The sequence below is a fragment of the Mandrillus leucophaeus genome, unplaced genomic scaffold, assembly GCF_000951045.1.
Source record: "Mandrillus leucophaeus isolate KB7577 unplaced genomic scaffold, Mleu.le_1.0 Scaffold64, whole genome shotgun sequence".
NCBI classification, from domain to species: Eukaryota; Metazoa; Chordata; class Mammalia; order Primates; family Cercopithecidae; genus Mandrillus; species Mandrillus leucophaeus.
In genome coordinates, this window is record NW_012106919.1 from 3,962,546 (window position 1) to 3,982,871 (window position 20,326).

The window sequence follows — 20,326 nt, forward strand, 5'->3', positions numbered from 1 at the left end:
TATTTTTGTTCTGTAAATCAAGATCCTTTATTCCTTCTGACAACAGTACATACAGTCTTCATTTATCACATTGAAATTGTCATTACAAAGGGAGTCAGTCTATGTATGGTAGAAAATCTCTAGGTCCTGGGTCTAGGAAGAACTATGTTACAGATCAGCTGGATATTTCTCCATTGCTTTATGGAAATAAAACATATCCTTTACAGTTTATAAAAAAGGGAAATCTATCCCCTTGGGCTCTGGAAACTGCCTACTAGTATAAGTCCTGCTTTTTAGTGGCTATCAAATCTTTTCAAAATGAGCTAACTTACCTCATCTCCAGCCCCAGGGAGGTAACTCTTAACTGTGATGGTGCGTCCAGGAGCTGGGAAAGGAGCTTCTATGACACTTCGCATGAATGGGTAAACAAGGGCTGGAGACATTTCTCTTCTCTTCTCTACTTCATCCAGAATCTATACATGTAAAGCGTTATTTTGTTATGGACTAAGTTAAAAAACATAAAAGAATGCTATTACAGGAACTGCCCAGCCTGGTGTACAAACTTTAAAATAACCCAAATATAATTTAAGACAGATAAGCTTCTGCAATCAATAAAAGTTAAATAAGCATCATATCTCTTGGGAGATATCATTATACCCTGAAGAAAAGTTACTAACATAAATCAACATATTTTTAAAGGAGAAGCCCCTTTTTGGCTCACTAAGGGAGGGGCAAGGAAGGTGACAGTGGCAATGATATCCTGCAATTTGGTCTAAGAAAGACACAAGACAAGATAAGCTTTGGACTATGTTCTCCCTTAAGCTGAAAGTTCTAGCAAACCAAAATGAAGATGATATAGCAACAGCAAATGGATTAGAGATGTAAGTTTAAGCCTTCAGGCATGTGGTTCCTACTTTACTAATAGGGAACCTTTCTGAAGTAGTATGTTAAAGTCTATGCCACTTAACATTGCGAGATCAAAAAGGACACCATTTTTCATACAGCTCATTCTCCACTCACCTTTGAAAAAAGATTGAAGCAGCCTAGGCGACTAACCATGCAGTATACCTCAGGGAGTCGCTTTCCTTTGCCTCCTGGCTAAAAGATAAACACAACAACAAAAAAATCAAGCAGCGTTAAGTTTTTATTAATATTGATTTGGACTATTAATTATCTTTTACTACTCTTTAGTACAGAGCAGTAACCAAGGCTCTCATCTTCAGTGAACAGTAAAAGATGTGAAAAGTGCTAAAAATGATAGCATGATTTATTCTAGGTTTAGTGAAGCCACCTAAGCAAGAAAAAAGCCCTAATATGGTTGATGAGTAACTCAGAGCTCCTTCGAGTAGCTCATTGTACTCTATTCCAAATATATCCAGATGAGATTCAGCCACTATGTCATCAGTTACTTTCTCTATTATAAACAAATAAAATAAATCCATACCCCTTCTTTTCTAGAACACTCCATGGTTAACCCCCACCTTGCTCTTGCTGTTTAACGCTAATACAGCTTCCTTAATACACAGGTCATTGAGCATCCCTCAAACTCATCTAGAGATAGGGCTTCTGAAGTTCCTACTCTGACTCAGTTGTTCCTTGACCAACCCTGTCCTGGTAAGTAACACAGATCTGATACTTACCAAGAGCTTCTTACAGTAACCAAACCACCGGCTTCCATCTTCACCAGTCAAGACAAAGGAGAATGTTTCACTGAAAAAAGAGCCAATAGTTAGTTTAGGATCCAAACAACCACTTACGGCATTCTCCATGGAACAAACAATTGAAAACTAGAGTCCAACAGTAGTCATTTTGTGATCTAAGAGGAGGCATAATATTACATTCATTGCAAGTCACATTCCTCCTAAGGAATGAATGCCCAGGCCTTAAGAATATCTTGCCTTGTACTGGAGTGAGAGAATAGGTATGGGATAAGCTGTTGATGCTGGTTCCTTTTGTTTTCTTATTCATCCACTCTAGGTATTAATCAGGCTTATTTTCATTTAAATTTTATTTATTTATTTATTTTTTGTTTTTTGTTTTTTGTTTTTTTGAGACGGAGTCTCACTCTGTCCCACTGGCTGGAGTGCAGTGGCGCGATCTCGGCTCACTGCAAGCTCCGCCTCCCGGGTTCATGCCATTCTCCTGCCTCAGCCTCCCAAGTAGCTGGGACTACAGGCACCCGCCACCACGCCCGGCTAATTTTTTGTATTTTTAGTAGAGACAGGGTTTCACCATGGTCTCAATCTCCTGACCTTGTGATCCGCCCGCCTCGGCCTCCCAAAGTGCTGGGATTACAGGCGTGAGCCAACATGCCCGGCCTAAATTTTACTTTTATTTTTTAAGACAGTCTCACTCTGTTGCCCAGGCTGGAATGCAGTGGTGCAAACAGAGCTCACTGTAGCCTTGACCTCCTGAGGCTCAAGTGATCCTCCCACCTCAGCCTCCCAAGTAGCTGGAACTGCATATGTGTGCCACCATGCCCTGCTAATCTTTTAATTTTGTGTAGAGATAAGGTCTCATGATCTTGCCAGGGCTGGTCTCAAACACCTGGGTTCAAATAATCCTTCTGCCTCGGCCTCTCAAAGTGCTAGGATTATAGACATGAGCCACTGTGCCTGGTCTTATTTTCCTTTTGTTGAATCCCCAATTTAGTCAAACAGGTAAGCTACAAAGACTTTTGATATGTCATTTCCCAGTTCCAAATTCTTCTCTTTAGTTCTGAGAGGCTGTATAGAGCAGTGATAGGCAAAGGATTATATCCTTAATATATAAAAATTATTAGGAAAATATCAACTCCTCATTAGAAACATGGGCAAAAGATATGCGTTAATAATTTACAAATGAAAACCTAAATATGCCCAAGAAAGAAACTCAGACTCGATAATCAAATAAGTCCCCCGCTTTTTTTTTTCTGAGACAGAGTATCACTCTGTCACTCAGGCTGAAGTACAGTGGCGCCATCTCCACTCACTACAACCTCCACCTCCCGGGTTCAAGCGATTCTCCCACTTCAGCCTCCTGAGTAGCTGGGACTACAGGCATGTGCCACCACACTCAGCTAATTTTTTATTTTTAGTAGAGATGGGGTTTCACCATGTTGGCCAGGCTGGTCTTGAACTCCTGACCTCAGGTGATCCTCCCGCCTCGGCCTCCCAAAATGCTAGGATTACAGGCGTGAGCCACAGCACCCGGCAAAGTCCAATTTTTTTTTTAAGAGACTGGGTCTCACTGAATAGAACTTAATTTTCTGAAGACATATTTATTATCTTCCTTCCTTCCTTCCTTCCTCCCTCCCTCCCTCCCTCCATTCCTTTTTTTTTTTTTTTTTGGACAGGGTCTTGCTCTGTTGCCCAGGCTGGAGTACTATGGCATAATCATAACTCATTGCAACCTTGAACTCCTGGGCTCAAGTGGTCCTCCTGCCTCAGCCTCCGGAGTAACAACTGCACACCACCATGTCTGTCTAGCTTTTTGGTATTTTCTGTAGAGACAGGGACTTACTATGCTGCCCAGGATGGTCTCAAACCTGGCCTCAAGTGACCCTCCCACCTTAGCCTCCCAAAGTGCTAGGATTACAGGTGTGAACCACTGCACCTGGCCTAAATCCAAACTTGAACAATATATACATATCTGTATTTGGCTAAAAATAAAGATTGGAAGGGAATATGACAAAATATTTACAGTGATTACCTTTGGGTAACCAGATTGCCAGTGATCTGCAATTTCTGCTTTTTATTTACTCTTCTGTATTTCCCAAATACTCTAGAATAAACATATATAACTCGTTGTGGGGGAAAACCAGCCACAGAGCAGCCAGGTCAATATGAAAGGCGCTGTTTATAAAGGTAGCAGTGCAACTGACAACACAAGAGCATCAACAGTGATGGCTGAGAGATGACAGTGTCAATCAGGCTAAACTGCTTATGAGAGACAGTAGCTTAGTCTGGAGGCAATGCGAAGCTGAAGTGCAGAGCTATTTAAGCAACAGCTGAGGCTATTATCCAGAAGGTCATTACCATGTGATATGGTTCAACAAATCAAGCTTTTCAAACTAAATGGCATCATCAATAATTACAGTTTTGAACAAAGCAGGCATCTATTAATATTTACAAGCAGAATTCAGAGATTATGACAGTTCATTAATTAAAAATAGCAATTTCCTCTAGATACCTGGAAGAAATTCTTTAATACTTCCTTTCCTAATATACTACACTTCCCAAACTGGAGCCTCCTTTTGTACAGGTTCCACAGGGGAACATAAAAGCTGGGCTGTGGATTCTTCTGTTAATTTGAAGGAGAAAGAAAATGAAGATGAAGACCTTGCTCTGTTTTATCTCTGTTTCTAGGTTGAGTCTCAAAATCCAAGTCTTTTTTCCTTTCTGTACACTTGGGAGCATTTTTGATTGCACGTAAAATAGAACTTTTTGTTGTTGTTGCTGTTGAACTGGCAACCTCGAAGTGACTCTCAAATTTGTTTTCCTTTTGACACTGAAATTATTCCATGTTTTTCTTTTTTTAAGCCCCACATAGGAAATGTTCTAATACTGCTTCTTCCTTTCCTCCCACCACATCCTTGACTTGCCACAGTATTCACATAGCTTCACTAATGGCTCTACTCATTTCTCAAATACTCTGATTTATTTTTGCAGTTCTAATGAATATAAATTAGATAAATTCGCCCATTTACCTCTTGAGTTCTGAGGTTGGCATCCAGTCCTTTGAATCAGGAAAACAAAATTTTGGGATAACTTTAAGCCTCTCTTCCGTGTCTTTGGACTGCTTATAGCCATGATCGTCCTGAAAAAGATAACACCCTCAAACACCCTCAAAATAGATGACTTGAATTATACTATGTAAGTGGGGAATAGAAATAAAAAACTCAGTCTCATCTCAGGAAAAAAGGTCGCTGATAAGCCTGGGCAGTTAGTGATAAGCCTCAGCATGGTTTTGTACTGCTTAACAAAATTAAAAAGTCAATTCTGGAAATCACTGAAGATGAACTGAGAACAAAGAATCCCATTTTTACTGAGAAATGGTACCTGTGGATATCTCAGCATCTACTGTAAGAGAGATTAGTGAAAAGTTTCCTATCAAGAGGAAATATCTTAATTCAGGATTCACAAACTAATGGGAACCCAGTATTTTTATGAACCGTGGGACATAAGATAAAAATTCATTCTTCAATGTACTGAGAACAAAAACCTAGTCAGCTCAACACACTGTCCAATCAATGATCAAAGAAGCTTTGAAATGGTAGATGAATATTATTTAGAAAAGATACGGCCAGATGCAACGGCTCATGCCTGTAATCTCAGCACCTTGGGAGCCCAAGGTGGGCGTATCACTTGAGCTCAGGAGTTGGAGACCAGCCTGGGCAACATGGTGAAACCCCATCTCTACAAAAAATACAAAAGTTAGCTGGGTGTGGTGGCACATGCCTGTAGTCCCAGCTACTCAGGAGGCTGAGAAGTGGGAGGATCTCTTGAGCCTAGGAGGATGAGGCTGCAGTGAGCTGTGATTGCGCCATTGCACTCCAGCTTGAGTGACAGAGAGAAACCTGTCTCGAAAAAAGAAAAAATAGGCCGGGTGCGGTGGCTCAAGCCTGTAATCCCAGCACTTTGGGAGACCGAGACAGGTGGATCACAAGGTCAGGAGATCGAGACCATCCTGGCTAACACGGTGAAACCCCGTCTCTACTAAAAAAATACAAAAAACTAGCCGGGCGTGGTGGTGGGCGCCTATAGTCCCAGCTACTTGGGAGGCTGAGGCAGGAGAATGGCGTAAACCCGGGAGGCGGAGCTTGCAGGGGGCTGATATCTGGCCACTGCACTCCAGCCTGGGTGACAGAGCGAGACTCCATCTCAAAAAAAAAAAAAAAAGAAAGAAAAAATAAGAGACACTATTTTGAGAATCCACCCCATATATAATCATTTCCTTTAGCATAGAATCTTTGCTACCTAATTGCTGGTTTGCAACTTCTTGTAAAATTTTAGCATAGAAGATCCTTTTGCATAAATCTGGTACTGTACCTATGTGACAGTCTAAATTTCAGTAAACCAGACATTTAGAAATTAGTATGACCTGTCCTCTATAAAAACAAGCCCTGAAGTCTAATTACCATATTGCCTTCAGATAACTAGTAAAAATGACCTCCCCTTTAATTTCTTTTTTGTTGTTGTTGAGGAGGAGGTCTTGCTATGTTGCCCAGGCTGGCCTCAAACTCCTGTGCTCCAGTGATCCTCCTGTTTCAGCTGGTCAACTAGCTGGGATTATAAGCAGGTGCCACTGTGCACGGCCCCTTTAATTTCTTAAAAATCCAAACTATGTAGCCATTCTGGGTCACTTAACAGTGCTGTGACATTGTACTTTCAGGCTACACTGAGAAATTTTATGAGAAATTAAACTTACTGATTATTTACTGTAGGGATATTTTTGAGGACTTTTTGAAAATGAGAATCCATGCAGGAAACGCCTCTTAGATTCCAGTACAGTTGTACTTCATCAGCTTTTTTAGTGAAACATGTAACTCAGGGTTATAAACCCAAAAGTCCTAAAGTGGCCAAGCAGGTAACTGAAATGAGAGAAGTGGTCCAAGTAATAAGCAGGAGAGTGAGTAAATGTCCCTATTAAAGGGATCACTCCTTACTAAGGAAAACTACATAATTCAGACAGCATAATGCAAAATGAAAATGTGGAGCTTCTTGTCCAAAAAGCAGAAAAAATTAAACACAAAACATCTTTTCTTCTGTGGCCTCTCTAATGGAGTTTTTATTTGCTATTTAACGTCACACTCCCTTAGGCATGAGGATCCTGGGGGATGAGTGTAGACTCTCACAGACACCCAGGTGCTGCAGTCTGCAATTTGGTACACAAGTGGCCCATGAGGTACTGGGTTTCCTCTCCGGGTAGCTGCAGAATTGAGACTCTGTGTTTCGACTGGGGGTTGGGAAGTTAAGCCAGGCATCTCCCCTTCCCATGGGGGCCACCATTCCAACCCACAGCAGTTGAGCAACCCCCAAAAAGTCACCCACGACCAGCCCAGGCCTGGGAAAGCTTCCCCATGCCTTGCCTGGAGATGCTGCAGAGCAATGCTGGCCTGATCCTAACCTCCCAATGCCTGTGCCCAGCCGGGGGGAGAAGGTGGCAGTAGTCACTGAGTAGAGGTAGAAAGGACCCAGGGAATCGGGCAGTGGAGAACAGGACAAGAGAACTCATCCTAGGGAAGCAGCAGAAGGTGACACCATGCATGAACTCAGGCTTTAAGACCTTGGCACATGCCCAATTTTCCTATCAGACTTCATTTACAAACACAAATTCAAAGCTAAAATTATTTAGCATTTCAAGATGGTGACTGCAGATCATTAAACCCTACACGCAGGGCCCTTCTGAGTGACGACGGCCTTATGTAACTACACTGGTCACCTGCTCTGAAGTCCTGCTCCTTATTAAGCTTCAACCCATTCCTGACACTTAGGAATGCAGGCTGTGTTGGCATTCTTTCCAGTTTTTCAGGAAAAGGCAGAAATACAGATTTGTATGTGAAATTTGATTGTTAAATGTTGGCAACAAAAATTATTGTTGTTACTTTTACACAAACACTATCCAAAGCAAAAGAAACCCAACCATGTCTGTGGGCTTAACTGGTTCACAGGCTCAATAAGCTCTGTGAACCAGAGACTAAGATCTTTTTCAGTAGTACTCCCATCATCTAATCCTGGCAAATATTAGGTATTTTTAAAATATTTGAATGAATGAATGATTTTATTTTTAAAAAGGTAGAGAAATCAAATATTATTGTTAATAATAATGGCTACCAAAAATTAATACCTACCATTTATCAAGTACCTACTATGTGCCAGGGATGGCATTAAGCACTTTATATACATTATCTCACTAAATCCTTACTAATAATGGATAACATCATATTGAGCTTACTATATGCCAGACACTGTTCTAAGTGCCTTATATAAATTATTTAATCCTCACTATGACTCAGAGGGGTAGATACTATTGTGATTACCCCCATTCTACAAATTAAACAACGAAGACACAATATGGTGGCTCACGCCTGTAATCCCAGCACTTTGGGAGGCCAATGCGGGCGAATCACTTGAGGTCAGGAGTTCGAGATCACTCTGGCCAACATGGTGAAATCCTGTCTCTACTAAAAATATAAAAATTAGCTGCACGTGGTGGCACATGCCTGTAGTCCCAGCTACTCAGGAGGCTTGAACCTGGGAGGTGGAGGTTGCAGGGCTGCAGTGAGCCGAAAATGCACCACTGCACTCCAGCCTGGGCAACAAAGCGAGACTCTGTCTCAAAAAAAAAAAAAAAAGAGAGAGAAAGAAAAGTAACTTCTTAAAGTCACAGAACTAATAAGTGGGAAATGCAGAGCTTTTGCACAGAGTACGTGCTCTAAACCACTACCCTATTCTGTCACATTTATTATTCCCCTCCTTAAGGATGAGAAAACTAAGGTTTTGTAACTTATTAAAGATTATTAAATGGCAGAGCCAAAAATTTAAAAAACTAGGAAAATGAGTTGTTTTGTTTTGCTTTGTTTTGCTGGGTTGCAGCTCCTGCCTAACATAAGATGTTTTCAAAGCCACCAGATCCTACCACAAGTACTGGTAAAAACTGGCTGAGATAACAAAAACCAAGGGGACAGGAAATAAATGTACACAGAGACACAGGAACATTCCTGAATGCCTCTTGGCCTCCTTGTACCTACCTTGCCGGGGAATTGTTGTATGACCTGGGGAATACAGTTTATTCCTGATGGTTTCTTCTGTAGAGACACCACCACAAAAAGTTCAAACAGCTGCTGCTCCTGTAATTCAATAAGATCCCGCTCCAAGGTCTGGTAGTGAGGATTCCTCTTGGAAGACTGTTGCAGTTGTGCTAAGCGTTTATGGCGATCTGTAATGAAATCATGGAGCAATGTTTTCTCTCTGTAGCCCTACCTTCCTTCCAGCACCAGAGGTCATGACCCACACAGGATTAATCTTCACACAGTCACTGCGGAATGAATGTTGAATAACCAGTATCTGACGCATAGACATATCTGTTAGGGCTGTGACATACTAGGGGGAATAGGTGCAGACCCTCACAAGTGCACAGGGGCCTCATTTCACTTCTGGCCAGCAATGGGACTGACATTCCATGTACCAACCAATACTTATGTATGTCCCAACAAATAATCTATGCTATCCCATCTTTCATGGCATCACACCAGCACACATGGAAAATGTCACAAAAAAAAAAGTGCTAGACTGACAACAGATGCTACTGCTGGGAATGCCATGAAATCACAGGGTGCCAGGTGGCAGGGGGCAGGGGGCAGGGGGCAGAGATTTGATAAAATAATTGAGTCCTAAGTACAGAAAGGGGTGAGTTTGATAAATTAACACAAAAATTATCCTCACATTGAAGAAACTGTCCAGTTCCCTTCCCTCCTTGCCATATATTACTAACAATGAATATATGCTTGTATCAGTAAATGGTGCTAGACGCAAGAGAAAAATATTAAGTGGAAGAAGATATCCATCAGCAGACTTTCTCAAAATAATAAAATTATGGAAGCATACTATTTAAACAGTCATAGCAATATCAATCAAAACTGGATAGCACCTATCCTCTATTCTCATTTATCTCTAAATTTTGAGCAATCTAGGGTGGTCCCCACTGAAGGAAACTGTGGACTTGCAGAATAGTCTACATGTCCCAGTGATTTGCTTATGTGTCATTCTGAGCCACTGATAGACTCAACCTCTAATTGTCTTTCCTTTCTTTTTGATATAATGCATTCTGTCCCAAAAGAAATTATACTATAGATCAAAATATTAAGAACATTTTAAAAACTGCATCCGGGAATGGCTCCCCAGAATTATCCAGTACATTCAGTGCTCTAGGCAAAACATTACTTATGTCAAAGGGCTGAGTTCAAGTCAAGAAAATTTTAGGTCCTGTTTCTCAGTAGTAACAGCCCTAAATTAGTCATCTTTACACATCTAGACTGAACCTGATGATTATTAAATTTCACCTTCAGTCAGGGTACAGAATCAAACACCTGAAGCAATTCAGGCCAGTGGAGGAAGCACAAGACTATTAATCATAAAATTAGGGTGTCAGATTGGAAGTGGAACTGCCCTGTACTCAGCTTTGATAATGTACGTCTTCTACTTTTTACACGGCTTAGTATGTCAGTCGCTTAAATAGAAAGTAGATAACTTGCTGTGATAACTAGATAACATCATCATTAGATGAAGGATGAAGGCACCATGAAGTGCTTGGACAAATAGAGTCAAAAAAGCATGATGCATTCTATATTCTACTAGAAAGTAAACAGCACAATAATCTGGAATATAAATGCCTATAAATAACAAATAGATGTTTCCTTTTTCAATGTCAGAGGTATCAAAGTTACTTAAATAATTACACTTGAATGGCTATAAAAAAATTAGATATTTGGCCGGGCGTGGTGGTTCATGCCTGTAATCCCAGCACTTTGGGAGGCTGACATGGGAGGATCATGAGGTCAGGAGTTCAAGACCAGCCTGACCAACATGGTGAAACCCCATCTCTACTAAAAATACAAAAATTGGCTTGGTGTGGTGGCGCGTGCCTGTAGTCCCAGCTACTCAGGAGGCTGAGGCAGGAGAATCGCCTGAACCCAGGAAGCAGATTGCAGTGAGCCGAGCTCATACCACTGTACTTCAGCCTGGGCGACAGAGGGAGACTCCGTTTCAAAAAAAAATCAGATGTTTACTGCTCAGAGGATGATTCACACACTCTGTTTTGGCTGCCAGGAAACTACTGCATATATGTCTGGACATGCAGCTCTCTGCCGCTCCCCTAAGAATACTCCATCATAAGAACCACACTGTTCAGCCTCACTCCACCACGGGAGACTTTAAATGCTGTCAAACATCTGACAGTGTTTAATTCTGACTGTTTAATTCTCCAAACCTCAACAGGTTCTGAAAATAAGGAAATCACCTACAAAATGGAACTTCATGTGGGGAAAAACATGCTTAATCACAAAGGTAGGTGCCACTCCACCTAACCCATGATCATCACAAGAACAGGAGCAGCTCCATTGACTCACTCACTCTTTGGCAGATACTCGGCATCACTTTCGTTCCCACTGGTTTCACCTGAAAAAGAGAGAAGGAGTTTCCATTTGTATTGTCCAACAGCAGGAAGTACATGAGGATGAGAACAATGTAAACCCACAAACCTGGGGACTTGGAGTAAGGAATAATAAAGCTGCTGAGCCTTTCTCCAAACCACTTGGTTGTATCAGGTTGGGATAGTTATCAAAAGAGAGTAAAAGGCTCAAAGAGGAAACTCCTCTACTACATCTTCCTCCCACACCCTACTTCACTCCTCAGCTCCCCTCTCATCCCTAATTCTAGAAACTAATTGCATTTCAGACCAGTTTTAAGAAGTCTAGTTCAGAGTGGATTCTATTTCTATATCCACATAGTTGTCTGTATATTCCAAATAAAGTATCAAAAGCAAACACCAAGAGAGCTAACCAAGAATATAAACACCAACCAGACTATAAATTTAGAACAACATGAAACCATGAGAACTAGGAGAGAGATATTACCAAGTCAGCCTACCTCTTCTATGATGCCTCTAAACTACTTCTAGTCCATATTGATTTTTTCTTTACTCCAGATTCTCATAGTACTCACAATGCTTTGAACTGTTTTCATTTTCCCCAATCATATTTTAAGTATTTTGGAGATAAGGGGCTATCTTGTTTTCACAAGGGAGTGTTCTGTATAATTCTGAGCACACAGGCAACACACACACACACACACACACACACACAAAGCAGCTTTTAAAATAAATAAATGAAACATTTCTAGATTAAGTTTGAAAAGTTAAAGCAAAATAGAAATGCAAAGAAAGGGAAAACATTTAAATGTATCAGAAAAAAACAAGGCCTAGAAGTCATAAGTGAAGTTTGATTATATAAACTTGTATCTAATTTAAAAGTCAGTATTAAACTCAAAAAGTGAACGATAAACTGGGAAAATATCTGTAAACACATTGCAGATATAAGGCTGTTTCTTAATGTTCAAAAAATTGTTACAAATCAAGAAGAAAAAGCACAACAGAAAAAAGGAATAAAGGGTGGGAACAGGCAATTCATAGAAAAAGATTTGTAAGTTGTTGATAAACATGAAAATTGCCCAAATTCATAATGAAATAAATGTAAATTAAAACAATAAACAAGACACACATTTTCAACCATGATACTGCCATAAAAAGCTTTAATAAAGCATAGTATTTATTGATGAAGATTATGGGGAAAGAGGTATTTTCAAATGATGTTTGTAGAAACATAAGCTGTTACAATCTGCTTGTGGGACAATTTGGCAGCAGTTAAAATTTTTTTTTTTTTTTTTGGAGACAGGGTCTCACTCTGCTGCACAGGCTAGAATGCAGTGGCACAATCTTGGCTCACTGCAACCTCTGCCACCTGGGCTCAAGTGATCCCCCCTAGCTCAGCCACCCGAGTAGGCTGGGACTATAGGCGTGTGCCACCACACCCAGCTAATTTCTTTTTTTTTTTTTGAGACGGAGTCTCACTCTGTCGCCCAGGCTGGAGTGCAGTGGCACAATCTTGGCTCACTGCAACCTCCACCTCCCGGGTTCAAGCAATCCTCTCACCTCAGCCTCCCTAGGAACTGAGACTACAGCTGCATGCAACAACACCTATCTAATTTTTTTTTTTTTGAGACAGAGTCTCAGTCATCCAGGCTGAAGTGTAACAACGCGATCTCGGCTCGCTGCAAAGTCTGCCTTTCAGGTTCAAGTGATTCTCTGCCTCAGCTTCCTGAGTAGCTGGGATTACAGGGTGTGCCGCCATGCCTGGCTAATTTTTGTATTTTTTAGTAGAGACGGGGTTTCACCATGTTGGTCAGGCTGGTATCGAATTCCTGACTTCGTGATCTGCCCACCTTGGCCTCCCAAAGTGCTGGGATTATAGGTGTGAGCCACCACACCTGGCCACCCAGCTAATTTTTGTATTTTTTGTAGAGACAGGATTTCGTCATGTTGCCCAGGCTGGTCTCAAACTCCTGGGGTCAAGTGATCCACCCGCCTCAGCCTCCCAAACTGTTGGAGTTACAGGTGTGAGCCACCATGCCTGGCCAAAATTTTAAATCCATATGTTCTGTGATTAAGCCCACTTCTAGGAACTTATTCTACAAAAATAGTCTTATATAGAAACATAAGTAAAAGACGCATTTGCAGCATTGAAGATTTTTATGTAAACACACACACACTTTTAAATATCTACAGGTTAAATAAAATGTTAGAAACAACTAAACTGTCTACTAGTTAAATAAAATTATTTTACTTCTATGCAATGAAATACAGTACAGCTATGTGGATCTCTATGTGTTGATATTGAAAGAGCTCTGAAATACATTAATTAAGCTTTTTAAAAAAGGAAGGCATACAAAGCCTGAATAGTGTAAGAGTATTTGTGTAGAAAATGTATTTGCATGCACATGAAATTTTCTAAGTGTGCAAGGGGGAAGTTTGGAAAACTCTGGCTTTTCATTTTATAATAAGGAATAAGAGAACATTAAAATAAATGTTGCCTATTCTTAGGTGGGAAAGACACATAAGAGATGTTACAGAAAAAGCGCTTATTTAAATATTGCATATTACATATGTTTTATAACTCAAAATTAACCACCATGACAAAAAGTATAGTGTGGCTATAACATATTATTCAGAGGAAGAAACGAACACTGTGAGCTCCTGGTCCTATCTATAGTCTTAGGACCAGGTACCTTTTAGAAACTTAGGAAGTGCTTGGAAAGAAAGAAAAGAGAGAAGAAAAGGAGAAAAGGCAATATAACTAGAAAAGTCCTTATAAAAGATCACTTAATTGGCTTAATATATTCTCATCTACGGGTTTTGATGACCTGTATTCTAAGACAATGAATGAGGCAAGAGAAAAATCTACTGAGAATTCACAGGGATCGAAAAAGTACCAGATAGTCCACTTTCAATATGAGACTTCAACACACAAAATTATAATGACAGAATTGATGAAGGCTGGTAAGTCCTTTTGTAATACGTGAAAACTGAAAGTTAAGAAATATTTAGGGCCAGGTATGGTGGCTCATGCCTATAATCCCAGCACTTTGGGAGGCCGAGGCAGAAGGATCGTTTGAGCCCAGGAATTCAAGACCAATCTGGGCAACATAGTGAGATTTTGTCTCTATAAAAAATTAAAAATTAGCTGGGTGTGGTGGGCATGAGCCTGTGATCCCAGCTACTCAGGAGGCTCTGGTGGGAGGAAAGCTGGAACCCAGGAGGTTGAGGCTACAGTGAGCCATGTTTGCATCACTGCACCCCTGCCTGTGTCACAGAGTGAGACTCTGTCTCAGAAAAGAAAAAAAAAAATCAACAAATATTCAGGTTGGAATATATTCAGTAAACTCTAGCAGGGACTTCAGAGTAGGTAAATATAATTATCTATTGTATTAGGCATTGTTGATATACAGACAAAAGCTTAAGAAAGAAAATGAAAATCTGAGAACTGTGATGATAAAGGCAGGAGATCCTCAGGCATGAGAGAAATTTCTCTGGTGCACTGGAGGAGTTGGTCAGAGGTAGGGAAAGGTAAATGCTTATTTTATTTGAGCCATAAGTGAAGGGTTACAATGTAGAGGCTGCTCCTTTTTTCTTTACTTTTGTTTTGGACAGCAGAAGTTGGCTAGAAGTTGGAGGATTTTTTGTTCTTTTCAACATTAATACAGTCAAAAAACTGGCTCTTCAAAAACTTGTCGTAGAGCCAAATTTACTAGAATGTTCCTAATCCATAAGGCATAGACTACAAATAAATTAAGGGCTCGGTAATAACCTACTTAGAGATACCTGGGCGCAGTGGCTCACGCCTGTAATCCCAGCACTTTGGGAGGCCGAGGCGGGCGCATCACGAGGTCAGGAGATCAAGACCATCCTGGCTAACACGGTGAAACCCCGTCTCTACTAAAAATACAAAAAATTAGCCGGGCGTGGTGGTGAGCACCTGTAATCCCAGCTACTCGGGAGGCTGAGGCAGGAGAATGGCGTGAACCTGAGAGGCGGAGCTTGCAGTGAGCTGAGATTGCGCCACTGGACTCCAGCCTGGGAGACAGAGCAAGACTGTCTCAAAAAACAAAAAGCAGCAGCAAAAGAAAAAAAAAGAAAATTCTGGCCAGGTGTGGTGGCTCATGCTTGTAATCCTAGCACTTTGGGAGGGCCAGGGAGGTGGATCATTTGAGGTCAGGAGCTCAAGATCAGCCTGGCCAAATATGGTAAAATCCCATCTCAACTTAGAAAAAATTAGCTGGGTGTGGTGCCATGCGCCTGTAATCCCAAGCTCCTCAGGAGGAAGAGGCAGGAGAATCACTTGAATCCAGAAGGCAGAGGTTGTAGTGAGCTGAAATTACACCACTGCACTCTGGCCTGGGTGACAGAGTGAGAGACTCTGTATCAAAAAGAAAAAAAAAAGAAAAGAAAATTCTATCTTTAAAAGTCTGCAAAAAGAAGAAATAGTCTCCTTTGCTATGACTTAGCTGTTGTTTCTAAGGAACTTATAAACAAAAATTGCTAAATTCTACATATTTGCCAGATGTGTTAGTCCATTTTCATGCTGCTAATAAAGACACACCCAAGGCCAGGCACAGTGCTTCACGTCTCTAACCCCAGCACTTTGGGAGGCTGAGGCGGTGGATCACTTGAGGTCAGGAGTTTGAGATCGGCCTGGCCAACATGATGAAACCCCGTCTCTACTAAAAACACAAAAAATTAGCCAGGCATGGTAGTGGACGCTTGTAATCCCAGCTACTTGGGAGGCTGAGGCTGAGGCTGAGAATCGCTTGAACCTGGGAGATGGAAGTTGCACTGAGCTGAGATCACGCCATTGCACTCCAGCCTGGGCAGCAAGAGCAAACCTCCATCTCAAAAAAAAAGGCATATCCAAGACTGGGAAACAAAGAGGCTGAACTTGACTTACTGTTCCATATGGTTAGGGAGGCCTCAGAATCATGGTGGGAGGCAAAAGGCACTTCTTACGTGGTGGCAGCAAGAGAAAATCAGAAGAAGCAAATGCAGAAACCACTGATAAACCCATCAGTTCTTGTGAGACTTATTCACTATCACGAGAATAACATGGGAAAGACTGGCCCCCATGATTCAATTACCTCCCCCTAGGTCCCTCCCACAACATGTGGGAATTCTGGGAGATACAATTCAAGTTGAAATTTGTGTGGGGACACAGCCAAACCATATTCCCAGACAACCAAGTTAAGAATCTTGCATAAGTTTTTAAGAAAGTTCTAATGATTTATTATAAATATTGACAATTTCTTAGTTAACAATATAAATTTTATCTAGGCATCTGAAGGATAAAACTTTTTTTTTTTTTTGAGATGGAGTCTCGCTCTGTTGCCCAGGCTAGAGCACAGTGGCATGATCTCAGCTCACTGCAACCTCCGCCTCCTGGGTTCAAGTGATTCTTCTGCTTCAGTCTCCTGAGTAGCTGGGATTATGGGTGCGCGCCACCACGCCCAGTTAATTTTTGTATTCTTAGTAGAGACGGGGTTTCTCCATGTTGGTCAGGCTGGTCTCGAACTCCTGACCTTGTGATCTGCCTGCCTCGGCCTCCCAAAGTGCTGGGATTACAGGCGTGAGCCACCATGCCTGGCCAGGATAAAACTTATTAAATGACTACAAGTTGAGTACCACATACCTTCAGTCTATACAAGACTAATGTTTTCATACCTACAACAAAAGTCTATACTGATAAATGATTATAAATCAAAGTAGGACTACAAAATAGTGATTCAATTTGTCTATGAAAATTAGTATCATTGGTTTATGATTATTTTTGCATTTTTTATTTGTTCATCCAATAGTTATTACTTGGCACAGAATTAAATAAAATGGATTTGAGAAACAATCCCTTAAAGAAGTTTATGCTTAAGTGGGATAACAGGAAAGTTAAGCCAAAATTTTTAATACATATCAAACATTAAGTTATATGGTGATTCTCCTCTTATATCCTGACAGCTACAGGATAGCTGAAACAGAAAACAATTCTTACCTTTTGTTGGAGGTAATTCCTTTCCAGTGTAAGAATGTAACTTTACCTTCTTCTTCCCTCTTTTAGATTCAAATATGTCATCTATTTTCAATACAAGCTGAAAAAAGACCAGAAAAATACAAATTAAGATCAACACCCAAAAGTTTCACAGTTTGATGATATTAATCTATTAAGGATTCTTATTCAGAGAAAAGACCTATTTTATAAATAGAAACCTTTACCTTTTTGAATTTTGGATTTAAAATGATGACCTTTAATTAGATGATATGTTGTTCTAATACCAAGTCCACATAACATGGGGAAAGAAAATGGGAAAGGATGTCGTATGAACCCAGCACAGGCTTTTAGATTCCTTGTCACTCCATGTCACAACATGCAGGAAATGTGGCTATTGCCCTTTGTATAGTGATCAAGCCTCTACTATTAAACTCAAGTTCTCACTTGCCTGGAGTAGGAAGTGGAACACTCATTTATCTAAAAGGCAAGGGGAGGCATAGTTATTTCTGCTCCCAGAAATTCTTCCCAAGGAGCGGATAAACATACTTAGAAAGCTTCTGTCAAAGGGAATATTCTAAGAGTACTAACATTATCATTTATTTCAGAAATATGTCATAAAATTACGAGACCCAAATATACTGAAATACAAAAACTATGTTTTTTCTTCCACTCATCAATCTATTTCTCAAGCAAGTAAAATCCAGACCATTTATTTTTAAATTGTTATATAATTGCTTCTCTCCATTTCATAAGTATTACTCATTAGAAAGTTTTCTTTGCTGCTGGGAGAGATATGTGTGTGTAAGAGAGACAGGAGACACACACAGAATGTGGTAAAAAAGAGGAGATTCAGAGCTGATCAACAGGTACTTTAAAAAGGAGGAATTGATTAGTTTTTCTATAAATATTTCTCTTTTTTTCTTAAAATTCCAAGCTTTTCTTAAGTATCAATCCTGATTTAACATACTTAATGCCCAGAATTACAATTGTTAGGAACATTATATATGATAACAACCAATAAAGTTCCCCGAGAAAAATGCTCTTGTATTCTCTTTTGTCCTTGTTTCTCTAGCCATCCTGGCAATCAACAGGCAGTGAATCAGTCCAGTGCAAACCACCGTCCCCTGCCAACCACCCACCCCCAAAAAACCATGTAAGAAACACATGCTTCCAATACACAGATTATTACCACATTTTTGGATGAGTTTGTGCTCTTAAAGATTTTTATCGCTGCAACGCAAGTGAAAAATTGCCAATGTTCTTAAATATCACCATTACAGAAAACAAATAAGAGAATCTAAAATTAAAAAGTACTAAGAGCTATAGGAAAGATGTATGGAAATAAATATATATTTGGGTTACATAATGACCCAAAATAGCATAATTGTTAATTTGCATTTGAAAAGTAGAATCAAAAGTATATTCAAGTATAAAGGAAAGAGAACTGTACTAAAACTATGCGATAAAGTGATAAATTTAAATTTCTGTCATGAGCTAGGAAGAAGAGCCTCCTAGTTGCAAGAAATACTGTAGAATATTCTTCCTAAGAAATGATGGAAATCATACTGCTGTACACACAACACAAACAATAAAGGCAGTAGGAAATGTACTCTAGCAAAGAATCCGACACAGGATTCCACAGCAGGGAAGGAACGGAAGAGTGGGGAAGAGGCAAATGGACTAGATCAGTGAGGTGAAACTGTGAGGCAGTTTCCCTTCCAGGGACAGCTGGAGGCCTTAAAGGGGAAATAAATGAAAATGGACTTTCTTATGGAATGTTGTTCTACAAGATACTCCAAAGCCAAACTTTGTATTGCATAAGGGACATCCTAACAAGATTTAATCCAAGGAGGGTCATGGGTAGAAATGCTGTCATGGCTTGTTCCTGCCTGACAATTAAAAATTCATAATCATTTTTTTCTCCTCACATCTCCAAAAACCTTCAGAAAAATATTAGAAAGGGAAAAGTTAGATCATATCACCTATCATCAGATACAGAAAAAGCTTCGAGTACTTGAGATCCATAATACATAAAATATTGAGGCATGAAATCAGAAGTGCTGTAAAGCCTCCCTGGGTCTCATTAAACTCTATAATCCATGATTCCTAAATATTTGTTAATGCCATTAGAAGAACCACATCTTCAACGCAGTCCCTTAAGGTTTTTGCATTCTTCTCCCTATGAACACACAATTTGTCGTTTCTTGACCATGTCGGAGGCTGCTTTGTTGTGCCAACATGATCTACCGGAGGACGGAGCTACTGCAAGATGCCTGACAGTTCTTTAAGCCTCTTTTTAAAAAAATATTCCTCATCATACACAGAAAGATAAACAGTTACTGGTTTTTTTTTTCACTAAGAAAGATCAGTTTAGCTCTTTTTTTTTTTTTTTTTTTTTTTTAGACAGAGTCTTGCTCTGTTGCCCAGGCTGGAGTGCAGTGGTGTGATCTCAGCTCACTGCAAGCTCCGCCTCCCGGGTTCACGCCATTCTCCTGCCTCAGCCTCCCAAGTAGCTGGGAGTACAGGCGCCTGCCACCATGCCCAGCTAATTTTTTGTATTTTTTAGTAGAGAAGGGGTTTCACCGTGTTAACCAGGATGGTCTCGATCTCCTGACCTCGTGATCTGCCCGCCTTGGCCTCCCAAAGTGCTGGCATTACAGGCGTGAGCCACTATGCCCAGCCCAGTTTAGCTTTAGAAGACCTCTATGTCTTTAACTTTTCACATAGTAAAGAGGAAGGGGCAGAAAACTGATCATAAGAATTAAACTGTGGAATAGAATATTTCCCAAGGAATCAATCAACAGTTACTAACCCAAGAAATAGATGTGACTTTTGTTTAATGTTAAAATCAGGTACAAAAAGTACATGTTAGGCCGGGCGCAGTGGCTCAAGCCTGTAATCCCAGCACTTTGGGAGGCCGAGGTGGGTGGATCACGAGGTCAGGAGATCGAGACCACCCTGGCTAACACAGTGAAATCCCGTCTCTACTAAAAATACAAAAAAGTTAGCCAGGCATGGTGGCGGGCGTCTGTAGTCCCAGCTACTCAGGAGGTTGAGGCAGGAGAATGGCGTGAACCCAGGAGGTGGAGCTTGCAGTGAGCCGAGATTGCACCACTGCACTGCAGCCTGGACGACAGAGCGAGACTCCATCTCAAAAAAAAAAAAAAAATTACATGTTAAATGAACATATATAGCTAATTCAGATGGGATTAAAGAAGGAATAAT

General features: G+C 40.5%; 1 protein-coding gene across 2 annotated transcripts in view; it reads right to left on the bottom strand.

Annotated features, from left to right (window-relative positions):
• The window catches only part of DENND2C (DENN/MADD domain containing 2C), a 73,975-nt gene that overhangs the window by 16,993 nt on the left and 36,656 nt on the right, over window positions 1-20,326 (bottom strand). For both annotated transcript variants that reach the window (XR_001008312.1, XM_012000797.1), the window contains 7 exons: window positions 17,105-17,201; window positions 11,091-11,135; window positions 8,711-8,898; window positions 4,667-4,776; window positions 1,620-1,689; window positions 1,000-1,077; window positions 312-452 (listed from right to left, as the gene is read on the bottom strand). Coding sequence is in view for 1 of the 2 variants with exons in the window: in XM_012000797.1 (XP_011856187.1) it covers window positions 312-452; window positions 1,000-1,077; window positions 1,620-1,689; window positions 4,667-4,776; window positions 8,711-8,898; window positions 11,091-11,135; window positions 17,105-17,201 (729 nt within the window). In the remaining variant the exon portion in view is untranslated. The remainder of the gene's footprint in view (window positions 1-311; window positions 453-999; window positions 1,078-1,619; window positions 1,690-4,666; window positions 4,777-8,710; window positions 8,899-11,090; window positions 11,136-17,104; window positions 17,202-20,326) is intronic.